This window comes from Mercurialis annua, linkage group LG5 (genome assembly GCF_937616625.2).
Source record: "Mercurialis annua linkage group LG5, ddMerAnnu1.2, whole genome shotgun sequence".
Lineage (NCBI taxonomy): Eukaryota > Viridiplantae > Streptophyta > Magnoliopsida > Malpighiales > Euphorbiaceae > Mercurialis > Mercurialis annua.
The window spans coordinates 46,424,290-46,446,866 of record NC_065574.1 but is presented as its reverse complement, the minus strand read 5'-3'; the positions used below and the strand labels follow the sequence as shown (position 1 = coordinate 46,446,866).

The 22,577-nt window shown below is 30.7% G+C and overlaps 2 protein-coding genes across 2 annotated transcripts; both read left to right on the top strand.

Moving 5' to 3' along the window:
- The first annotated feature begins 7,364 nt into the window (after window positions 1–7,364).
- On the top strand, window positions 7,365–11,017 carry LOC126682383 (protein NUCLEAR FUSION DEFECTIVE 4-like). The gene is made up of 3 exons (XM_050378038.2): window positions 7,365–8,129; window positions 9,148–10,079; window positions 10,170–11,017. Exons 1-3 carry the CDS (start codon window positions 7,794–7,796, stop codon window positions 10,669–10,671), a joined length of 1,770 nt encoding a protein of 589 aa, XP_050233995.1. The 5' UTR covers window positions 7,365–7,793; the 3' UTR covers window positions 10,672–11,017.
- Window positions 11,018–17,928: 6,911 nt separating this feature from the next.
- LOC126681956 (uncharacterized) lies at window positions 17,929–19,473 on the top strand. Its single transcript, XM_050377510.1, has 3 exons — window positions 17,929–18,214; window positions 18,317–19,129; window positions 19,388–19,473. Exons 1-3 carry the CDS (start codon window positions 17,929–17,931, stop codon window positions 19,471–19,473), a joined length of 1,185 nt encoding a protein of 394 aa, XP_050233467.1.
- Window positions 19,474–22,577: the final 3,104 nt, after the last annotated feature.

The window sequence follows — 22,577 nt, the reverse complement described above, 5'->3', positions numbered from 1 at the left end:
TCCCAAAAAAAATATAAATTTTGATGTGATTATAATTATCAATTACAATATTATAATTAGCTTAGATAAATATGTTCATCAAATTTAGCATATAATATAGCAATATAATAAAGATGGATTGGGGTTCTCTCAAGTTCATTTTGAACTTGAGATAGTCATATTCACAATTTACACCGTTTATTAAAAAATGAACGGTATAGATTAAAAAGATACAATTTTAATCAAATTAATTTACACTGTTCATTTTTCAATGAACGATGTAAATCGTGAACATAATCCCCTCAAGTTTGAATTCCAACCCAATAAAGACGTATGTACCATTTTAAATACTAAATTTTAGTATTATCATTTTGATTTAGTAGTGCAATAAGAATGCTAAAACTGTGGGGTTGTCATGTTTATACATAGAAAGATCGAAGTTGGCTTTGTCTATGAAAGCAAACATACACTAAATCTGTTTGTTCCATTAGAATGATTTTGTACACGAATTCAAATTGATTTATGAGTTGATTATACAGTTGTCAATAGAAAATGATCAAAGTTTTATCCTAGAAACTTTTTTCATTTTAATTACGTAAACGTTTAGTTTACAATAATTCCGAATTTGAAACAAGAATAGTCTTGCTTTGTATACCTTACGAACTTAGATTAGGTAAATATATGATGTATTGAAAATTTATTTTTTTATAAAATAATATTATAAAAAGTGTAAAATTAATGTTTTCAAATAATTTATATTTGTATACCTATATTTTATATTATAAAAACTCAATTAAATATATTTTATAATTACTAATCTTTTTGTAGTATATTTTTCCAACTTGATAAATAATTTTTTTTAATTTTAATATCACAATAAATATAACAATATTATGGCCTATATAAAAATATTTTAAATTTTATTAATTTATTAAATAATATAATTATTATTTATCAAACATGAAACACAATTAATTTTTTAAAATTAAATTAATTATAAAAATTAGTAATTTATTAAATGTTAAATAAGAGAGAGTAAGGTGTCCTTTATTCTTTGATTGTCATAGAATCTTAAAATATTATACTCCAAAGGCAATTAAGATATGAAATGGTAGGCGTCGAACTTCGACTTGTAGAGGATATTTTCAGCAATAGCTTATATATTCGTATATTTGTACAACGGCAAGCTAGCTAGAGAAGTTTGTGACTAAAAAACAAATTTGAATGAATTTTTAATTTATTTATTTCATATATATATTGTTATTTTTAAATTATAGAGTTCTATTTTATAAAATTGTTTTATTATATATTGGGTTTAACCGTAGGAGCGGACTTAGAAAGAGTTCATGGTCGGAAGTTGTATCCCATTATTTTAAGGCTAAATGTATGTATTGGACTCTCACGTTTAGTTCGGTTTTGAATTTGGACCCATAGGCTAAACGTTAGGGGATTATTTGACCCTTTTCCCTTTTTAAACAATAATTTTGTAAATAAAAGTTAAAATAGAGTTAAAAGTGTAAATATTTTCAAATATGGGTGAAAATTTACAATAATTTTATAAATAAGTTTAAAAAATAATAAATAGGGTACTTTTTTCATAAAGTAACTGATGGAGTCTGCCTTCTGAACCGGTGAGTAAGACCTGCAAAACAAGGTAAAAGCCAACCGGACGGTGGTTGTCCGATTAACTCTCCGATGCTAAAGCCAGTTTAGAGCTTTGAGCAGCGTTTTGTGTATATGAATGTAATTGTGATTCTAGGCATACCTCGAACTCCTTTTATAGTAGTCGAATATACCTAGTAGAGTCGTATTAGGCAGGTGAATCCTACTTTGTAGGGATTCGGCAATATCGTAGGGATTCTCCTGATTTGTCGTGATCTACCTTAATCTGATAAGAGTCCTATTTAGGAACGTCTTCCTAAATAGTCTTATCTTCCTAAAGTAGAGCTTATCCTTCCATATATAGTGTTTGTGTCCGAATAGGACAATACTTCCATTCTTAGTTGATTACCCAAATCCCGGACCTAACGCGCTTTGGGCGGATCATGTGGGATTCGGTCTTTATTGGCATATCTCCGAATCTCTAAGGATTCGGTCTTTATTAGCATATCACCGAATCTTAAGGGATTCGGCGTATCCTTCATATCTTCGGATCTTCAGGGGGAGTCCGGTATCACCTGAGAGTGGATCTCCTGTGACTCGGCTCCATTATATTTACTATAGGATTCGGTATCCATCAATAACTAATAATAATATATATTTTAAAAAAAGGCTAATGTTATAAAAATGCATAAATTATACATGTTTTCTCAATTTAATCACGAATTTTAAAATGTCTCAATTGTATGCATGAACTTTTAATTTTTTTCTCAATTCGATACACGATGTCATAATATGATGATGTGGCTGCCAAAAATGATGTCCACGTTAATAAAATTACACAAATGAATGAGTGCCACGTCATCATATGCATCAAATTGAGAAAAAAATAAAAGTTTATGCATACAATTGAGACGTTTTAAAGTTCGTGATTAAGTTGAGAAAACATGTATAGTTTATGAATTTATTTAACATTACCCCTTAAAACAATTATGATTAAATAAAGGCAGAAGGTACAAAAAAAGCCCTCGAATTTTTGTCAAAAGTACAGATCAGCCATTTTACTTTATTTGGGCACAATTAATTCCCCTTAAACCCTTATTAAAATTATTTTTGAACTTTTTTCCTATATGATTATGAGAGACATGTCAGCCATTAACGAGTGTTTCTAATGATGTTGGATGAAAGGGATTATTTGTTATATTTGACAACAAAGAGGGCTTAATTATACCCCAAAAAAGTAAAAGGGCTGATTTGTACTTTTGTAAAAACTACGAGGATTTTTTGTACCTTTTGCATTTAAATAAAATATACAAAATTTCTCACATTCTACTATTACATATAATTCAAATATATACATAATTTGAAATTAATTTTTTTAAAATAATTATTTTAAATATAAACAAATAATATGCATTTTAACAATCATTAATGTTACCACATCAAATTAATGAAAAAATTTATTGAACTAACTGAACATGCAGATATAAAAAGAATTCAAGTACAAATTGCGGGATGTTTGCTTTTGCCACTTTCAGCGTCGCTTTGGCTTCCTCCGCTTGCACTGTCTTTTTTTTAATGGGAAACTTTCACATTAAAGATTAAAGATTTTAGATCTTAAATCCAGTAACAAATTTCATATTTTAAAAAAAGAATTATAACTTTAAATTTGTTGGCAGGGTTCCTGGAAGTGTTTTCGGTAAAGGCCACTAGCTCAAGAAGCTATCGCCAACATTCATGCCAAGACTATGCTGGTGGTTTTAGAAGGTGGAAACTAACAATGAATCGTGATAGACATTAAAAAAAATTAGAGCATGGTTGATATGAAAAAAGAGAGAAATAAAGAGAGAGAAAATGAATAAAAAGAGAGATATTATTATTTAATCTATTTTAAAATAATTTAAATAATGTGGCATAAATTAAATCAAAAAAATAAATAGGACTCTTTAAATAGCACTTTAAATGGTTGATATATCATTAAATAGTTTACTAAATCACATACTACATGTAGCCATCTTTATTCGGACAAGTAGAAAAGTGATAAAAGACTAAAGTGTTCGATGATAATATTCAAAGATACCCGTCCGAGTGACGAGCTAATGATCGCATGTTAGAATTCAAGCGGATTAGGTCAACGCGCAGCGGCAAACTTGAAGGGTTGAAGCATAATTTGCCGCAAATAGCATATAAAAATCCAAAGGGGTTATGATAAAAGTTTGAGAAATTGGACTAATTACAATGTCTTAAAAATTTATGGGCCATTTTGTAGGTTTGACGGACTAAATTATCCAAAACCAAACCTTAGTGGCTATGAAGGGCCTTTATGACACTTTCAGGGACCAAAACAACTTTTTTGCTGCCTTTTCATGACATGTACTTATGAATACGAATTAATTAAATAAATTACCTCATATAGAGTATTAACTTAATCTTAACACCTAACCCTAACCCTAACCTTTGTCCTAACCACTATAAATAGTACTCCCTCCGTCTCACAAAGATAGGCCGTTTGGACAAATACGAGAATTAAGAAAAAAGTAGTTAGATTAGTTAAAATTAGTTTATTTGTGTATTTTTCCATTTTTAGCCTTTAATATTTTTTTAAATTAATAAATAATGTATTGATGACTAATTTTTGTATTGGTGTATTTTGCATTGGTATTAAAAAATGACATTTACTCCATATTGGAACATGGAGCAATTAATTAAGTTGAAGATAACAATGTACATTTATTAGGGGTAAGTAAGACTTTTAGGTTTAAAATTATTAACCAAAAATAGAAGGTGGCCTATAATTTGGGACGCCCAAAATAGAAAGGTGGCCTATCTTTGTGGGACGGAAGGAGTACTATATAAACCGTAAAAGGAGGATGGCACACATAATTAACATATTGGCACATAATTAATCAAACAAATTCTAAGTAACAAAAGAAACCTTAATTTGGCATGACATAGCCAAATATTCTAGCCATCAAATCACCCAAATTCAACCACTTATAATAATCAAATCAAGTTTTTATACTTCAATCAATCAAGAACACGCAGCTGCACTTCGATATAGAACTAGATTCCACATCTAGATCACTATTAAACGATCCCAGAATTCAAAACGGTATATCTGAGGACCCAATTTCAGTTCCATCACATGAAACTGTCTTTATATGCATATTGTTTAATTTCGAATCAATAGGAAGCATGATTAGTGATTTTCATATTTTTCCATGAACCGCATAAGAGTCGTATTTTCCATATTTTCCCGGTTTTGCATTTTAGATTGATATTTAGGATGTTTTTATTGTCATTAAACATGCTATTTTGATTATTTTTGAATTCCAGCAAGTTAATTGTGTGTTTTTATTGTTATTGTCACATTTTTTTGATAAAATCTGAACCCGAGCGTTCGCTGCCCATCTGGCGCTGCCACAGGTGTGGAATGTCATTTTCGCCACTTCGTGTGGCACAACTGCCACTTCATCTGGCACCGTAGTGCTCTTGTCCTCAGGGCTCATCCGAGTTTGGAATCGCTTCCCGTTTAAACTACTAGCCAAATAATTAGTTATAGGATTATTTTATGTAATTATCTGGTCCAGTTCTAGTCAGCATCCTTTTGCCACATCAACAACAGTTTCCCTTGCAATGTCATCATAGGATTCGAAGTCCATCCGCCAGCCCAACAACTTCTAGAGCAGTTTCCAACTTCATTCGAATCCGAAATCGACTCTAGTTTGAACTAGAGTACTTATGTCGACCAGTGGAATGACTTTCGCGTTTTGAACAAATCCTAAATCTAGTTGTAATAACAAACAAGCTCAAAACACTCCAGAAAAAGGTTTAAATATATTAATAATAATAAACCTTGTATGTATATCACCTGCAATTGGGTAATGTTTATAATGTTATCGCTTTGAATATATGTCCAAATCCATCATTTAGTAGGTTTAGTAAGATAATCATGTTAACTCATTTCAAACTAATCAAATCACATATAAATTCTAGGATTACCATGAAAATAATAATTAGTGGTGGTATAGGCATTCAAGATGTTAATTGATAAAGTCAATCTCACATGTACATCCGGTTTAGAATTTATGCATGCAAATGGATAAATCTACTCATGTTTGTTACATGTTAGAAATCCTACGATTAGATGCTTGTTTAGAAGTATTTGCTACCTGTTCACCATGTCAGTACAAATCGAATCATATGCACGTCTCAAATATAATGCATATTTACTTTTCTGTATTTACTTCCCAGCCCTTTATTTTCCAGCCATTTACTTTTCCATCCGTTTACTTTTCAGTAAGCTGTTATTTTTTTTGACAATCGAATAATCTTTCATTAATAATAATGTGCAGTTACAGGTGTAAAAATTTAGAAAGGGTATAACGTTTTTAATGACCTGACATGGAATAAGATGTAGACCTTGATTCGCAGATCGCCTTACAAAATAAAATTAAAATTGCATAACTGCTCTACCACAATAAGATCCAATCCTTCTCTGTCTAATAGAAAACTCACAAACTCTTCATAAAAAAACAAACAAATTTTCCATAAGAAAGAACAGCAAAACTTTCGTAAAGAAAGACAACCGCTGTAAAATAGTTATAAAACCCTTCGCGCTTCCGTTCGTCTACTTCCGATGAGTTTCTCGTCTCTTCCGATCGCTTTTCCGTTCGTCTCTTCCGTTCACACTTTTCCGTTCGGCTCTTCCGTTCGCGCTATAGATTTCTCGACATTGTTTTTATATTTTTTGTAGTTTTTAGGTTTTTTGTAATGATTTAAACATTTTGTAAATAAATAATTATAAATCTATGATTTTTTTGTTTATAAAATTGTTTTATTATTCATATAATTATTTTGTCTTTCTCTTATTTATAGATTTGTTTATTTATTTTAATGTTATTGATTTTATAAAGAACAAATTGATTTATGGTGTATTTGCAGTGTTTTTATAACGTATTTACGTTATAATGTATTTTTGTTGTATTTACAGTGTATTTCTGGTGTTTTTTGGTATATCTATATTTTTTTGGTGTATTTCTATCCTTTTTTTAGTATTTCTATGGTACATTTGCAGTGTTTATGGTGTATTTGCAGTATTTTTATGGGAATACATTATAAAATCACTACAAAAATGCTATAAATACACTATTATTACACTATTATTACACTATAAAAACACCATAATTACACTAAAAAAACACAATAGATATACTATAATACACCATAGTTACACTAAAGAATACCAAAAAAATAAAAATAAAATACCAAAAGAAAAAATTTATAAAAAAGAGAATAAATCATTAAAAAGTGAAAAAAGGTATTTCTGAAATTTAAAAAAAAGAAAGTATTTTTTGTAAAAAAAAGTTAAAAAAATAAAGACAAAAAAACAATGTGAAGTTGTAAATAAAATAGAAAATAGTGTAGTGTAGGAAATTTCCTCAAATATCAATCAAGGCTAAGCTCATGATTAAAAAAAAATAGTATAAACTTGACATTTAGAATCAGTTTATCCCATATTTCTAAAATGTTTAACAATTTTCCCCACTTCATGATATTAAGGCTAAACTCATACGAAGAGTAAAACGAGATAAAATATCAAATCTAAAATGTCTTTTTTAAAGTCATAAATTTAATTTCAATTGATCTTTCATGCCAAATTCAGGCACCAAAATAAACTTTTGTCCAATGAAAACTACCCCTCCATTTGATAAATTTATTTACCACCAAAGGGCCGTTTTATAAGTACTATCCTCAAAAATTTCAAAACCTATCCCTCTCCTATATTATAGTAACCATAAAGAAGGAAGCCATAGCCAAATGTAAAGAGCTAATTACCGCCAAAAACATCAATCCATCAAAAATGTACAGAAACGGCGTAAATTGTCAATTATCTGCCAAACAAAACCAAATTATCTGACCACCCTTTCTATATTTATTCAAATAGAGACACTTACCCTCTTATTCTCTCTGTCAAACAAGGGGCATTTATGCAAATACTTCCAACACTTATGTACCTTTCTGTACACAAAAACACATAAAATATAATACAAACACTGTCTCTCATTTCATCACCTTCATCATCATCATCATCTGTGTATATAATTGTCACAAAGTTTTAATCTTTCTTGATTAACAAGCTTTTTTAAAACTACCCTTAAAAGAATTAAGATTTTTTAAGACTGCCCTTTGAAAGAATTGAGATTTTTGGAGTGATGGGTGGATTAAAGGAGAGATTTTGTGGGTTTGTTAATAATAGATGGCTGGTTTTTGTGGCTGCAATGTGGATACAATCTTGTGCAGGGATTGGGTATTTATTTGGGAGTATTTCACCTGTAATTAAGAGTTCTTTGAACTATAATCAAAGGCAGCTGGCTAGTTTAGGTGTTGCTAAGGATCTTGGGGATAGTGTTGGATTCTTGGCTGGGAGTTTGTCTGAATTCTTGCCTTTGTGGGGTGCTTTATTGGTTGGTGCTTTGCAGAATCTTGTTGGGTATGGTTGGGTTTGGCTTATTGTTACTGGTAGAGCTACTGTTTTGCCTTTGTGGGCTGTGAGTATTTTCTTTTTATCTTTAATCTTTTGATTCTTGTTGTGGTTTGTTTTGGTTTGATCATTTGGTTGGTTTAATCATTGGATTCAGTGACTTGCTTGAGTTTGATTTACTTTTTTGTTAGAGTTTTTTGTTCTGCTTTGTGCTCACCACACTGAAATTTTATGGGATTTGGTTAGATCAATAGGCTTATTGAAAAAGAAAACTAGAAGTGTTTTTACATATTTGGTTAATCTTACTTGCTTAATTTTCTTGAATTGTTGAATAGAAACAGTTAATTGTTTTCATCTACAATAGTTGTTACTACAGTAATTTGGAATTGTTGTTTAAACAGAGCAATTCGTTTATGCCTCGTGCTTTTGGAAACAAATTATCCAATTAACTCATGTTGGATGACTAAATATCTTGGTGATGAGTTATAATCTATAACTGATACTAACCTTTTATAGAAAAGATATGATGTGTGGTGTTTTCTTTTCCGTTCTTTCTTTTCTAGAAGAATTTTGCATGTTTTCGTACACAGAATAGGTTCTAAAACAAGTTTCTATTCCGAATCGTAAAATATGAGTCTTTTCTTTGTATGTAAAGTGTGCAGATGATAATGCGCTTCTTTCGATGTATTGGAAAACCTATTTCGATAAAAACTACTGAACTTCTGATATGGCAACAGAATCAACAAGAAGAATTTCAATTGTATTTGAACAAAAATGGCTATGCTATGTTGCACAGAAATTTTTTGCGTGTTTTACGTTTTGGTGTTCCGTTTTTTGTGTCTAGAAACGCTTTTAAAGCATAGTTGTTTGTTGTTAACATTTTCTGCTTTAGCATTTCTGTTTCCGTGCTACATAGTGGCTATGTGATAAGATTTAACTTTCTAAAATATGATTCACCTTGTTTTAGTCGCGGAAATACTTCCTGCATTCTTGTCTACTCTAATTTTTATCAATATGAACCATGTCTTTCAACCTTATATCATATCTTACCTTTGCCACATGGTTAATATGTACTTATTATGCAGATGTGCATTCTTATATTTGTGGGAAACAATGGTGAAACCTACTTCAATACAGCTGCTCTGGTTTCTTGTGTACAAAATTTTCCAAAAAGCCGGGGTCCTGTAGTGGGAATTCTCAAAGGGTTTGCTGGTTTAAGTGGTGCAATTTTGACCCAAATATATACAGTGATTCATTCTCCTGATCATGCATCTCTTATATTTATGGTTGCGGTAGGGCCGTTCATGGTAGTCATCGGTCTAATGTTCATTATAAGACCTGTTGGAGGTCATAGACAGATTAGACAGTCCGACTATTCAAGTTTTACTTTTATATACAGTATATGCCTTCTATTAGCTGCTTATCTGATGGGGGTAATGCTTCTCGAAGATCTTGGTGACGTTAACCACACTATGATCGTTATCTTTACAGTTGGTTTATTTGTTCTCCTCATACTTCCAATTGTAATTCCTATTTCGTTGAGCTTTTTCCGAGATTCTATAGACCCAGCAGAAGAGACTCTACTGTCTCCGACCGAGAAACAAGAAGTTGGAAGATCTGGTACTGATACTCCCGAGGTCATAATGAGTGAGATGGAAGATGAGAAGCCGAACGAAGTAGACTTACTTCCAGCATCAGAGAGGCATAAACGAATTGCTCAGTTGCAGGCAAAATTATTCCAAGCAGCAGCAGAAGGAGCGGTGAGGATCAAAAGGAGAAGAGGTCCGCATAGAGGTGAGGATTTCACCTTGACGCAGGCATTGATCAAAGCAGATTTTTGGCTTATCTTTGTCTCACTTCTATTGGGTTCTGGATCTGGATTGACCGTCATTGATAATCTCGGTCAAATGAGTCAGTCTTTAGGATATGACAATACGCATATATTTGTTTCTATGATCAGCATTTGGAACTTTCTTGGCCGTGTTGGTGGCGGTTATTTCTCCGAGATCATTGTGAGGTAAATATCATTTTTGTTACTATGTAGATGCTGAATCACTCTTGAGATGATTGAACAATAGTTTTGACATATAGTTTTGATATTATACAGGGACTATGCTTACCCAAGACCAGTAGCAATGGCTCTTGCGCAATTTATAATGGCAATCGGGCATGTATTCTTTGCTTTTGGCTGGCCTGGTGCCATGTACATTGGTACGTTACTGATTGGCCTCGGCTATGGTGCTCACTGGGCGATTGTACCAGCTGCTGCATCTGAATTGTTTGGACTGAAAAAATTTGGGGCTCTCTACAATTTCCTGACTCTAGCAAATCCTGCTGGTTCACTCGTCTTCTCCGGTCTGATAGCAAGTAGCATATATGACCGAGAAGCAGAAAGGCAAGCTCATGCGCATAATATGCGGACTGCAGGATCGCTCGTTTCAGGCTTGGTTGGTCTGGATGAACCATATAAATGTGTAGGTTCTGTATGCTACTTCCTTACTTCCATGATTATGTCAGGGTTTTGCATCATTGCCGTTATGCTGAGCTTGTTTCTCGTGCATCGGACTAAGGTAGTCTACGCACACCTCTACGGAAAAACCCGCACTTGATTTTTCGAGGTCGAGCTTGAATAGCTACAGTAGTTATATATATACACCAAGGAAGATTTTTGTGACATTCCAGTCATGCTCAAAGAAACAGGGTAAATCATACTCCAGAGCAGTTCTATTGTGAAGTCTCCAATTCTTTTTATTTTTATTTTTTCAAATTGTGATGATTTTTTATTTATGGTTTTGAAGTTGAAGTATTTTGTAGAGTTTCCTCTTGTATTTACAGAACCAATTGATGATTCTGTTCCCTTTTTGGATGATCAGTATAAGTTTGTACTTCTTTAGATGTGAGACTATGGTAATTGCTATTGTTTACCGCTGTAAAATATCACTTGTTTTGCCTCCACACCCGTATAACTTTTCCATTGTTTAGTTTCCTTTGATCAGAACATAATAACTAATTTCTTTATCTACAAAAATAGATTCTTATGAATTCATTTGGATTTTTAAATTTAAATTCCAAATCTCTTGTTTGGATAAAGTAATAATTTTAAATTTTAAATTTCAAAAATAATATTTAGATAATAATTAATTATAGATATAATTACATGTTTTGTTTTTAAGAAATAGATATGAAAAATAATCAAGACAACCCTAAGAAAAAAATAATTTATCAAAATCCAACCGTACCAAACCAAATTTTTATGTTTTTCAATATCAAATTGAATCAAGGTTTTAAAAAAGAGAAGATAACAAAAATACCACAAAATTAATTGCCATTTTTGCGTTTTGCAATAAAATTAAATTTTTTTCATCAACACCATTATTTATAAAAAAAATTCACAAACACCATGTATGACATCAACGCGTCAGCAGGTGTATTAACTGCTGACACGGGAGAGATGGTGCACCTGCTTCCGCAAGCAGGTGCACTCTCCCGCAAGCAAGCGAGCAGGTGCACCCGCAAGCAGGCAAGCAGGTGCACTTTGGTGCACCTGCTCATTTAAGAATTGATCCGCACACGCGGATCAGTCCGTAATTCTTTTTTTTTTTAGAAATAATTTATTTTAATTTAAAAAAATATCAAGTTTAATTTAAAAAAATATTAAATTTAAAAATATGAAGATACATAGATGATACAATTTTTTAATCTATCATGTATAAACTATGTTGGAAATGTATCAAATATGTATAAACAAATATATATGTAATATATATAAAAAAATATTTTTGACATGACTCAAAAATGTATCATATAAGTTTAAATACATAAATTTAACGAAACTTTTTAAAAACGGAATAAAAAATAGAAAGATAAGTTCGAACGATCGAATATTTATCAAATACATATCAGACAAATGTATTATATATGTATCAGAGACGTATTGTGGAGCTTTTTTCTTGTTTTCTTGTAATTTCTCTATATAAATTATGTGGTAAAGATGTAACTATCATATATAAAATATGCATCAACAATGTGTCCATTTAATACATTTAAAAAATGCATCAATCATGTATAAATTATATATCACCGATGTATCTATTAATTAGATCTAAAAATAATAATATATCTATCATTTATTTATAGCATAAAATGCATATTGATAATAAATAAATGGAAAATGCATCAAAAATATATCTATCATGTATAAATATGTATCAGAGATGTATAAATATAAAACAGGACTGATCGAATTAGTCGGTTGATTCCATTACAATAAATTGAATATTTAAATTATATATTAACGATGTATCTATTTAAATACATTTAAAAATGTATGAGAAAGGTATTTATTAAGTATATTTAATATATTTAATATATATAAATTATGTATTAACGAGATAAAATATATCTATCGTGTATAAATTACGTATCAGCAATGTATCACATATATATCCGAAATGTATCACATACGTATAAATTATATATATGTTTATAAAATTTTCTAAATATAAAAACGAATCAATCGAATTAGTCAGTTAATTCAATTAATGTATCAAATATGTATCTATCATGTATAAATGGTGTATCCGAGATGTATCAAAAATATATTCGAATTACAATTAAATGCAGTCGATTAGAATTCAATAAGCACTAGGAAATAAAATTAGCAGTAATAACATATTCGAAATGCACTATCTAACGCTCAAAGATTAATAATTTAAACTCAATTCATTAAAAATAAAATTAGAGATGCATCGAAAATATATCGCATGATGTATCAGAAATGTATCAGAGATGTATCCGCTCTATTAAAAAATTTCTAACGCCGGAGATTTTGAGAAATAAAATAAAATAAATTATGTAGTAAAAATGTATTTATCATGTATAAATTATACATCAGCGATGTATCGATAAAATACATTTAAATAAATGTATATATCATGTATAAATTATGTATCAAACCGATCAAATTAGTCGATTGATTTAATTAAATAGATAAAAAAAAGATAATAATTTAAAAATTTAATTAATTCGGTTAATTAAACTTCAATTTCACTACATCTCATTCACTTTCTCAATTCGAGATTTTGAAAAAAAGAAATTAACCTACATACACGTTGTTTAACTATTTTCTTTAAAAATTATAAATCAATAATTATCTAATATATTTGAAATATATCAAATATGTATAAAAATACAAGAAAAAGTGTTTGAACGATCGAATATATACCAAACATCTATCAGAGATAAATAAAATATGTATCCAAAATGAATCAAAAATATATCAGAGATATATAAGTTATGTATCAAAAATGTGTATTAGAGATGTATCAAATGTGTATCGGACATTGTACCTATTATATAAATAAAAAGAACTAGGGGTTTTTTCCCGTAAAATTGCTCCCTAAATATATAATTCCCAAATGGTGTCTTGTCATTGAATCTGCAAGTATGACTTGCGGATTCATTATGAATCCGCAAGTCTGCGTATTCAATGACAATCTCTTAATCACCTGATTAAGGGTGATTAAGGGATGGGTTGGGTTAATGATTGGGCATTCAATGCCCAATCATTAACCTAAATTATTAAAAAAAATTAATAAAAACCCACTTTAATATATATCTAATAATTGAAAATTTAAAAAACATTAAAATTAAATTAATGTTTTTTTTAAATTAACGTCTTTTGTACTCTGAAATATTAAATTAACGTCTTTTTTATTTGGAAAAAATTTAAAAACATTCTCCACGTCTAGCATATATTAATTGTATGTTTTTAAAATTTATTTAAATTTAGTTAAATTAATTAAGAATTTAAATTATTATTAATTGAACGATTTCATCGTTTAAATAAAAAAATTAACAAAAATATAAAAATTGGGATACAATTGAAAACGGAAAATTTAAAAGTGGGCAAAATTGACAACTTTTCAACCTCAGGGTGGAATTGAAAAAAGGTTTAAAGGTAAGGGGTTTTTAAGTGATTAGACCTTTTAAAATTGTTTGTAATTTTGGTACAAAATACAACAAAACTAATCACGAAATCGGGCCGATTTTGAACCACCGTGATATTCTGCTCCACGGGGGGAGTTCAGAATATGCCCGTCATACCATATCAGAAACGATATATTGTGTGGATATTACTACAAATTTCGTTAAAGAAATTGAAATCTCTATTTTGTATATTTGTGCACAAATTATAGCAATTTCAAATGCATATCAACGACATTTTACTAACAATAAATAATTATAACAACTATGATTTTCTAGCATTTTTATAAAAATATATAATTAATTGCAACTTTAACAATTACAGTTCTCTAACATTTTTTAAAAGTTAAATAAAATAGAAAAATTTATAACATTCTCCTAAATTTGACTAATCCCTAATATTTTATTAAAATACAATTAATTTTTATAATTATACTAAATTATTTAAATTATTACATTTTTTTAAATTATGCTAGGTTTAAAAAATTTATCAACAACTTTTATTTAATATCAAATTTTTTAATTTTCAATTATTAGATATATATTAAAGTGGGTTTTTATTAATTTTTTTTTAATAATTTAGGTTAATGATTGGGCATAATGCCCAATCATTAACCCAACTCAACCCTTAATCAGGTGATTAAGGGATTGTCTGATGAATCCCCAAGTATGACTTGCGGATTCAATGACAAGGCACCATTTGAGAATTATATATTTAGGGGGCAATTTTATGGGAAAAAACCCGAACTAGATTACAATTAAAATCCAAAAATAAAAAATATGGGCGTTGCTTGGCTGCTGAGATAATTATGAAAGTGTGGAAGAAAAGTTTAAATTTTGGTATCATGGGTGTTTTTATTTTTAATTTTAAATATTTAAAGATGGACCAATTTTTGATACATCTCCGCCTTTTTCTTCACTTTCTCTATCCCAACCTCCAATCCCAAACTCAATCTGCACCGTCCATCTATCCCTCCATCACCTCTGCACCTCCGCCTCTCTCTCTCTCCGCCACCACCGACACAGCCCTCTCCTCCTTTTATTCATTCCTTCAACTAACGATGGAGATGACTCAGGCGACTTCAACAAGAATTCACCTTTTGGCGGCAGTGGTGGAGGTAACAACGAAAATAACCACAACGACGATGGTGATGATGATAATACAGGTGATAAAATCATAATGAGGCGATCATGGTGCTAAAAAGAAGAAAAGGAGATGAAAATTAATGGGGCAAAGTACATGTGTGATTTGGTAGACACGTGTTGGCTTTAGGAGGATGATGGTGCTGATTGAAAAGTAATAGTGGGAGCTGGTATTTAATAAAAGGAAAATTGTAATAAAATAATCAAATTAATTAATAATAAGTCATTATTCTGATTTTCTAGTTAGTTTCTCTTTAAAAAAATTGATTCTTTCAAATCAAACTAAACCAGCCGGTTCTTAAATTTTTTGTTTTGGTTATTTTTGATTAGGTCAATTTTTATATATCGATTTTGTTTACATCAGAATTTAATTATATTTTTTAAAATAAATTGAATTGAACCGATAATCCAGATATTTTATAATATCAAACAGACAAGTGCTTTATAGTTTGGCAAAATATTCCATCACCATGTGTGATTATAATAAACTTTCCATTGATACATTAAAATTTCTGATTAATATAAATAAAATCAAATTGTGATTTCTTCATTATAATTAAATGTTATTTGTTGAGGAATTTTTTTAAAATCAATTATGCAATATATTACATTGCTAATGAAAATTCACAATTCAATAAACTGAATTGCCCAAGGCTGCGTTTGGATAGAAATGAATTGAATTTGAATCTATATGTATATATATATAGTATAAAAGAGAACCAAATCACTGTACATTAAACAGTGATTTTTGTTCTTTTTACCAAAATATTATTTGTTTTGTTAAGAATTTCAGACAAGTAAGCACAATATAAGGAACTTTATGTACCTCTTTTTGTAATTTCTCACCTTTTATGATAGAATAACCCAATGTTTTTTATTTAATTACATAATAACCAGTGTTCACACATAAAAGAGAACCAAAATTACTGTACATTGAACAATGATTTTGGTTCCCTTTACTAAATTATCCCTATTGTGACATTGCATTTGAACTTATACCCTTGGAAATTCGTATGAAATTCATAGAATGGCAACTTATTTTCCGTGTCATTAATAGGAAGTCTAAGAGTTTTTCAGTGCCACATGACATCTTTTTATTATTTTCAATTTATACCTTATCCATCATTTCTATCATGTTTTAATTAGGTAGCTCCTGCTCAAAAAAATATATTGGTCCTATAAATTTATTAGTATATTGATTCTCCATTCCTGTAATTTTTCCCTAATAAATACAAGTTTTACTACCCGTAATGGTAAAAAAAATCATCAGATATTAGATAAAAACAAATAAAACTATATTTTCGTAAACAAACTGTCACCAAACATCCTACGAGTTTTTTCTCTTCACTTAACATCCGCATCGCTATTTTCTGTTAAAATTTCATATCTAGAATGCTATTGTGCATACATAATTTATTGATTTTTATCTTAAGTAATATGAGGTTTATTTCAATTCATGATCTAAGGATGATTAGAAATAAAATATAGAATAGTAAATTAAAATTAATTGATTAAAATTAACAATAAAAATGGCAAGAAGGTGTAGTTAAACAGTTGGGGTTAATGACATGTTTATTTATAAAATTAGTAAAATTTCTTAAATTAGCCCCCAATTAATTTTTTTTCTGAATTTGTCATTTCTAGACCGCGGAACACTTCCGCGGCTTATTGCAAACCGCGAAAGTGTTCTGCGGTCTGCAAACGTCGCTCCATCTGGAGGCAGGTGGAGCCACGTCGGCGTAAACCACGGAATGCGGTTTACAGAGGGAATTTATTCCCTCTGACAGGGAATAAATTCCCTTTGACTAGGCAGGTGCAGACCGCGGAAGATTTCCGCGGTCTGCATCCCCTATATAAGGGGGAACCGTTCCCCCTTACCCTCCTCATGAGTAGTTTAAAAAAAAAAATTGTCGAGGTTTTAGAGAGAGAATATAGATTAGAGAGAAATTTATTAAATGGGGGGTATTATTGTGGAAAAGATTTAGTTTCAGTCGACAAAAAATATTATTGTGGAGAAGATTTTGCGGAGTCGGTTTTCGTGGTGGAATATTATTTTTCGTGACGGAATATTATTTTTTGGCGTAGAATATTAATTTTTGGCGGAATTATCGGGTGAGTCTTTTAAATTTATGTTATTTTAATTATTGAATGTAGTTAGATTTAAATGATGTTTGAAATGTAGTTAGATTAAAAATAATGTTTGAAATGTAGTTAGTTAAATAAATATAGTTAGATTTAGTTAAATTTTTTTTAAAAAATATGTATTATAAAATAAATTAGATTAATGTGTAAATGAAATTAGAATAATGTGTATAAAATTTATGTAAATGTAAAATAGAGTAAATTAAAATTAGAAAATCGAATATATGAAATTTTTAAAATATTTTTATATTAGGTTGGAATTAGTGAAAATATTAAAATTTATGTTTTATATTATATAAATAGATTCGATACTAAAAAAGTAAATATAAAAATAGGTATTTGTTTTTAACAGTATTTAGAGAAAATATAATTTTTTTATAACTAACTTTGTGAAAAAAGTTAACATAAAAAATTTGAAATTACATTTAAATCGGCTAATTATTAAAAATTTGAATTTGACATGTAGAATATTCGAATTACATTTTAAATGAGAGTAACCCTCTTTTTAATTATTTGATAAATTTAGTACGAATAATTTTGAAAATTGAGCTGTCAGCCCTAAAATGTAGTTAAAATTATTATTTTTTAATGTAGTAATGACGACAAATGAGCTGCCAGTCCTAAATTTTTTTTGGGATGGTACAATATTATCGACTCCGGGTGGAGTTGATTATGTTTCCGGTAAATCAAAACTGGTTGAGCTGACGAGTGTAGTGAATTTTGCACAACTACAAGTCGTAATTAGAAGGGTAATTGGGCTGAAGGATGCTGACGAGATAGTGAAGATTTATCTACGAGTGCCTCGGTTCGATGAACATGGAAGATTTCAAAAATATGATGGTTTTCCTATGGAGACAGATGTTCACATGGAAACAATGTGGCGTAATGTTTCGCGGACGCCACAAATGAGGGTACTTGAGTTTTATATTGTGTACAATCCGTTATCTCAAGTACGTGCGGATGTAGACGACTGTGCGGATGTAGACGACTGTGCGGATGTAGACGACTGTGCAGATGTAGACGATGGTGATGATTTTAGTGATGAAGATGAGGAAGAAGAACACTTCTACGGGGCCGTTGCTGATGACAACGAGGATGATGATGATGATGACATCGGTGGTGAGAATGGAGATGGCACCCATGGTGAGAATGTCGGTGGTGAGTCGGAACAAAATACAGATCATTTTGAGTCACGCCTTCCTCATGAGTACACGCATCAGAATGTTGACGACATGTGTGTCAATATGAATCTGTGGCCTAAAGAAAACGCAATATGGGAAGCTGGCAAAGAGTTTGAATTGGGGATGGTTTTTAGTTCGAGGTATGTTGTCCAGACATGCGCGACGAGTTATCACATTGCAACTAATAAAGAATACAAGAGCAGTCAAACAACTGGTAAAACAATAGTTCTTGTGTGTGTGAACAATGACACTTGCAATTGGAGGTTGCGTGCGTCGCTTTTAAAAGGCGAGACAGATTGGATGATAACAAGATATAACGGCCCCCACCAATGCAGCGGCCAATCAATGAACCAAGACCATCGCAATTTAAGAGCGCGACAGATAGCTGAACACATCGACATGCAATTGCATCTGCAACGTGACATTAGGATTAAAACGCTTCAAGAGGGCATTTTTCAAAAACTGCGAGTTAGGCCTGGATACAAAAAAACTTGGTATGCCAAGGAAAAGGCTATTGCAAACAGGTTCGGACAATGGGACGACTCTTTCAAGGAGATTTGCAATTTTATGACGAATGTCACCGTTGCTAATCGCAGGACAGTCTGGCATGCTACCGGTAATTTTTTAAAAATTTCGAGTATTAAAAATATTTTCGATTTAATAATTACTAATAACGGTGTATGCACAGGTACACCAATTGAAAACAATCCACAATTCAGAATTTTAAAACGTAAAATTTTTTTAATCAAAGATTTTTTCATTTTTAAATAAATATTTTAATTTTTTAATTTTTTTTTTAAATTATTGGGAGAAAACCTCCCAATCATTTAAAATAAATCAAATGATTGGGAGAATTTTCTTCCAAGCAGTGCAGCCAGGGAATTAAATTCTCTGGCTGCACAAAAAGCAAACCGTGTAACTGTTACGCGGTTTGCCACGTTGAAAAAGCAAACCGCGTAACTGTTACGCGGTTTACTTTTCCTATGTGGCTCCTCTCTGACTGGCCAGCGAGGAGCCACGTAGGACAGACCGCGGAACAGTTCCGCGGTTTACACAAACCGCGAAACAGTTCCGCGGTCTGTAAGGTATTAAGTGGGAAAAATTGAATTTTTGAGGGTAAGTTGAGAAATAATTAGTAAATGAGACATACAATGGTCATTAACCCAAACAAGTTGATGCTGATTATTTTTTTTGGTCAAGGAGAAATCTCTTTTGGGTTTGAAAAAAAAAAGTAAAACATTTTATTATTCAAAAATTTTTTTTTTTTAAATTTATTTATACAACTTCCAAAATTTTCAATTTCGGTTCTTTTTTAATTTTCACTTTCAACTAAAGCCATTTGTCCATATTGAAATGATAAATAATTCAAATCTATTGTTTATATTACTTTATATTATTTCAATTTGCATCTTTATCATAGTAATCATAAAAATGAAATAATATGATAGGTTTATTTGAATTTTTTTTCAATTTCAATTTGAAAAATGGCTATAATTGAAAAAATATATTAAAAATGAGCTATAATTTTGGAAAGATGTGGTCATAAACGAAAAAAAATCAAAAAAGAAACAAGATATTTTTGAGTGAGTAAGCCAAAAAAGAATATTTATTTTACTATTATTGTTGTTGTTGTTAAATTTAAATTTCCAATTATGCAACTTCAATAATAATTAATGCTTAATTATCACATTAAAATATATATTTCAATTTTGTCTTTATTTATATGTTATTTTTCTGATGAAAAATGGCTCAGCCCGAAGCGAAGCGAGGGTTTCATCCTAGTTTAAATTTAAGTTTGAACCAAATTTTTTGTTTGAATTATATTTTTTGTGTATTTGAATTACAGTAAAATCCTAATGTCCTAATATGCAAATCTAAGGATTTAAAATAACCTCTAAAATTTAATTATTTTTAAATTCCAATTTATTATCTGTATTGTTTGAAAATTGATTGATTCAACTAATTCGATCAAAAATTGATATCCACCTCAGTAAAATATAATGACGTTGCTGCCAAATATGATGTCCACCTCAGTAAATTCATACCAATAGATGAGTGTCATATCAACATATGCATTGAATTGAGAAAAAATGAAACTTCTTGCATACGAGAAGTTTTAAAGTTCGTCGTTAAATTAAAAAAAATATGAATTTATTTAACATTATCCTAATAAAATTAAAACAAGAAAACAAAATTAATAAAACAAAAAAAATCAAAGTTGTTTTTATATATATTTTATAGGGGTCATTGCCCCTCTTGGTCCCAATGTATATCCGTTATTTGCTTCATGTAATATGAAAACACAAAATTTAAACTGCAAAAACAAAAGACGTAATAATTTTTATCTCAAACAGAGTGTTTTCAATTATGATAAAGACATCAGAATTTTAGAAATCAATAGAGGAGTTGTTACTCATAGACCATCACCATCTAATCTATTTTATTTTTTAATGATGATGAAGATACTGGAGTGACAATTATTTTTTCAGCATGATTTTTTGATTTTTTTTTTCAAAGAATAAATTTCACATAATGAATTGTGAAAAGTACAAGATTGAATGGCACCTCATCGGTTCTCAAATTCCTCATATCATGGAATTCCTCAATGGCGGTTATCTTCAGTTGCCAATCAAGGAGATGCAATGAACGAAGAATTCTTGTCATTGATTTCACCAAGAGTATAATGCTTATGTTGAATATTAAGTGTGATGGAAATCCCACATTGGAAAGATATGAGTAGAATGTGGAATATATTAGTGGGATGGACTACCTAACCCATTACCTTAGGGCTTTGGGTTTAATGTGGTGTCCGGCCCACGGTTATATGGTTCACAATCTGGGTCTCATGAATGTATTCTCCCATACATTACGCTCAATTTGGACCAACAATTGGTATCAAAGCCCGGTTCGGCTGGGTGGAACTTGGTGACTCCGGGTCTTCTATCCCGAAAGGGTTGGAGTCTAGTTCCGAGGTAAGTTGAGCGGTCCAATGTGGAAAGGTATCACACTTAAGGGGGAGATTGTTGAATATTAAGTGTGATGGAAATCCCACATTGGAAAGATATGAGTAGAATGTGGAATATATAAGTGGGATGGACTACCTAACCCATTACCTTAAGGTTTTGGGTTTAATGTGGTGTCCGGCCCACGGTTATATGGTTCACAATCTGGGTCTCATGAATGTATTCTCCCATACATTAAGCTCAATTTGGACCAACAGCTTATCAAACTTTTTAAGATTAGTGGTGATAGCAAAGAGTCTATTAGTAGTTTCGGTGACACTCTCATTTGACTTGTTCTTGAATGCTTCATATTCTCTGATGAGAAGCTCAGCCTTCTTGTTCTTGACTTGAACCGTTCCTTCATGGTAGTTCTCAAGAATCTTCCACATGTCTTTAACTGTTGTGCAATGTTGAACTCTTCCTTGTTCTTCTCTACACAAAGAAGAAAAGATCACACAAATAGCTTTCCGGTTGAGAGCATTATCTTGGATGTAATCCTTAGTCCACTCTTTTCTTGGCCAAGGTATGATATTGTCATTTTTCACTTGAGTAGGAGCAACATAACCATCAAGAACCATATGCCACAAGTAAACACCATCCATGTCAAGATAATTTTCCATTCGAAATTTCCAATTAGGATAATCCATCCATCAAAGAAAGGACGAGGAGTATTTGAGAAATTTTCGGTAGCCATTTGGATCGAAGAACTCGCAATTAAGCAATAAAATGAGTAATCTAGCTCTGATACCAATTGAAATCACAAATGCTACCTGAGAGGGGGGTGAATAAGGTGTTTTAAAATTTAAGAAGAGATTAAGAGATAGAGATTGACACAAGGGATTTAGAGTGGTTCGGATCACAAGTCGATCATACTTCCACTACTCAATCAAAAATTGAGATTTTGATAATTCACTAATATGTGTTTTAAAGTTTAGCACAAACTAATACAAAAAGAGATTTTCTAAAGCTAATCTCAAACTTACAAAGTGAATTTTTCAAGGCTAATCACAAACCTGCAAACAATAAATGATTAATCAAACAATTGATAATCAACAACAAGAA

What these genes read in the sequence shown, in the direction of transcription:
- LOC126682383 (XM_050378038.2), top strand. Translation starts at nt 7,794, where the DNA reads ATGGGTGGATTAAAGGAGAGATTTTGTGGGTTTGTTAATAATAGATGG. An exon ending in CTGTTTTGCCTTTGTGGGCT is followed by an intron (nt 8,130 to 9,147) that starts GTGAGTATTTTC and finishes CTTATTATGCAG; the next exon opens with ATGTGCATTCTTATATTTGT. An exon ending in TTCTCCGAGATCATTGTGAG is followed by an intron (nt 10,080 to 10,169) that starts GTAAATATCATT and finishes GATATTATACAG; the next exon opens with GGACTATGCTTACCCAAGAC.
- LOC126681956 (XM_050377510.1), top strand. Translation starts at nt 17,929, where the DNA reads ATGACGACAAATGAGCTGCCAGTCCTAAATTTTTTTTGGGATGGTACA. An exon ending in TCACATGGAAACAATGTGGC is followed by an intron (nt 18,215 to 18,316) that starts GTAATGTTTCGC and finishes GTGCGGATGTAG; the next exon opens with ACGACTGTGCGGATGTAGAC. An exon ending in GACAGTCTGGCATGCTACCG is followed by an intron (nt 19,130 to 19,387) that starts GTAATTTTTTAA and finishes CAAGCAGTGCAG; the next exon opens with CCAGGGAATTAAATTCTCTG.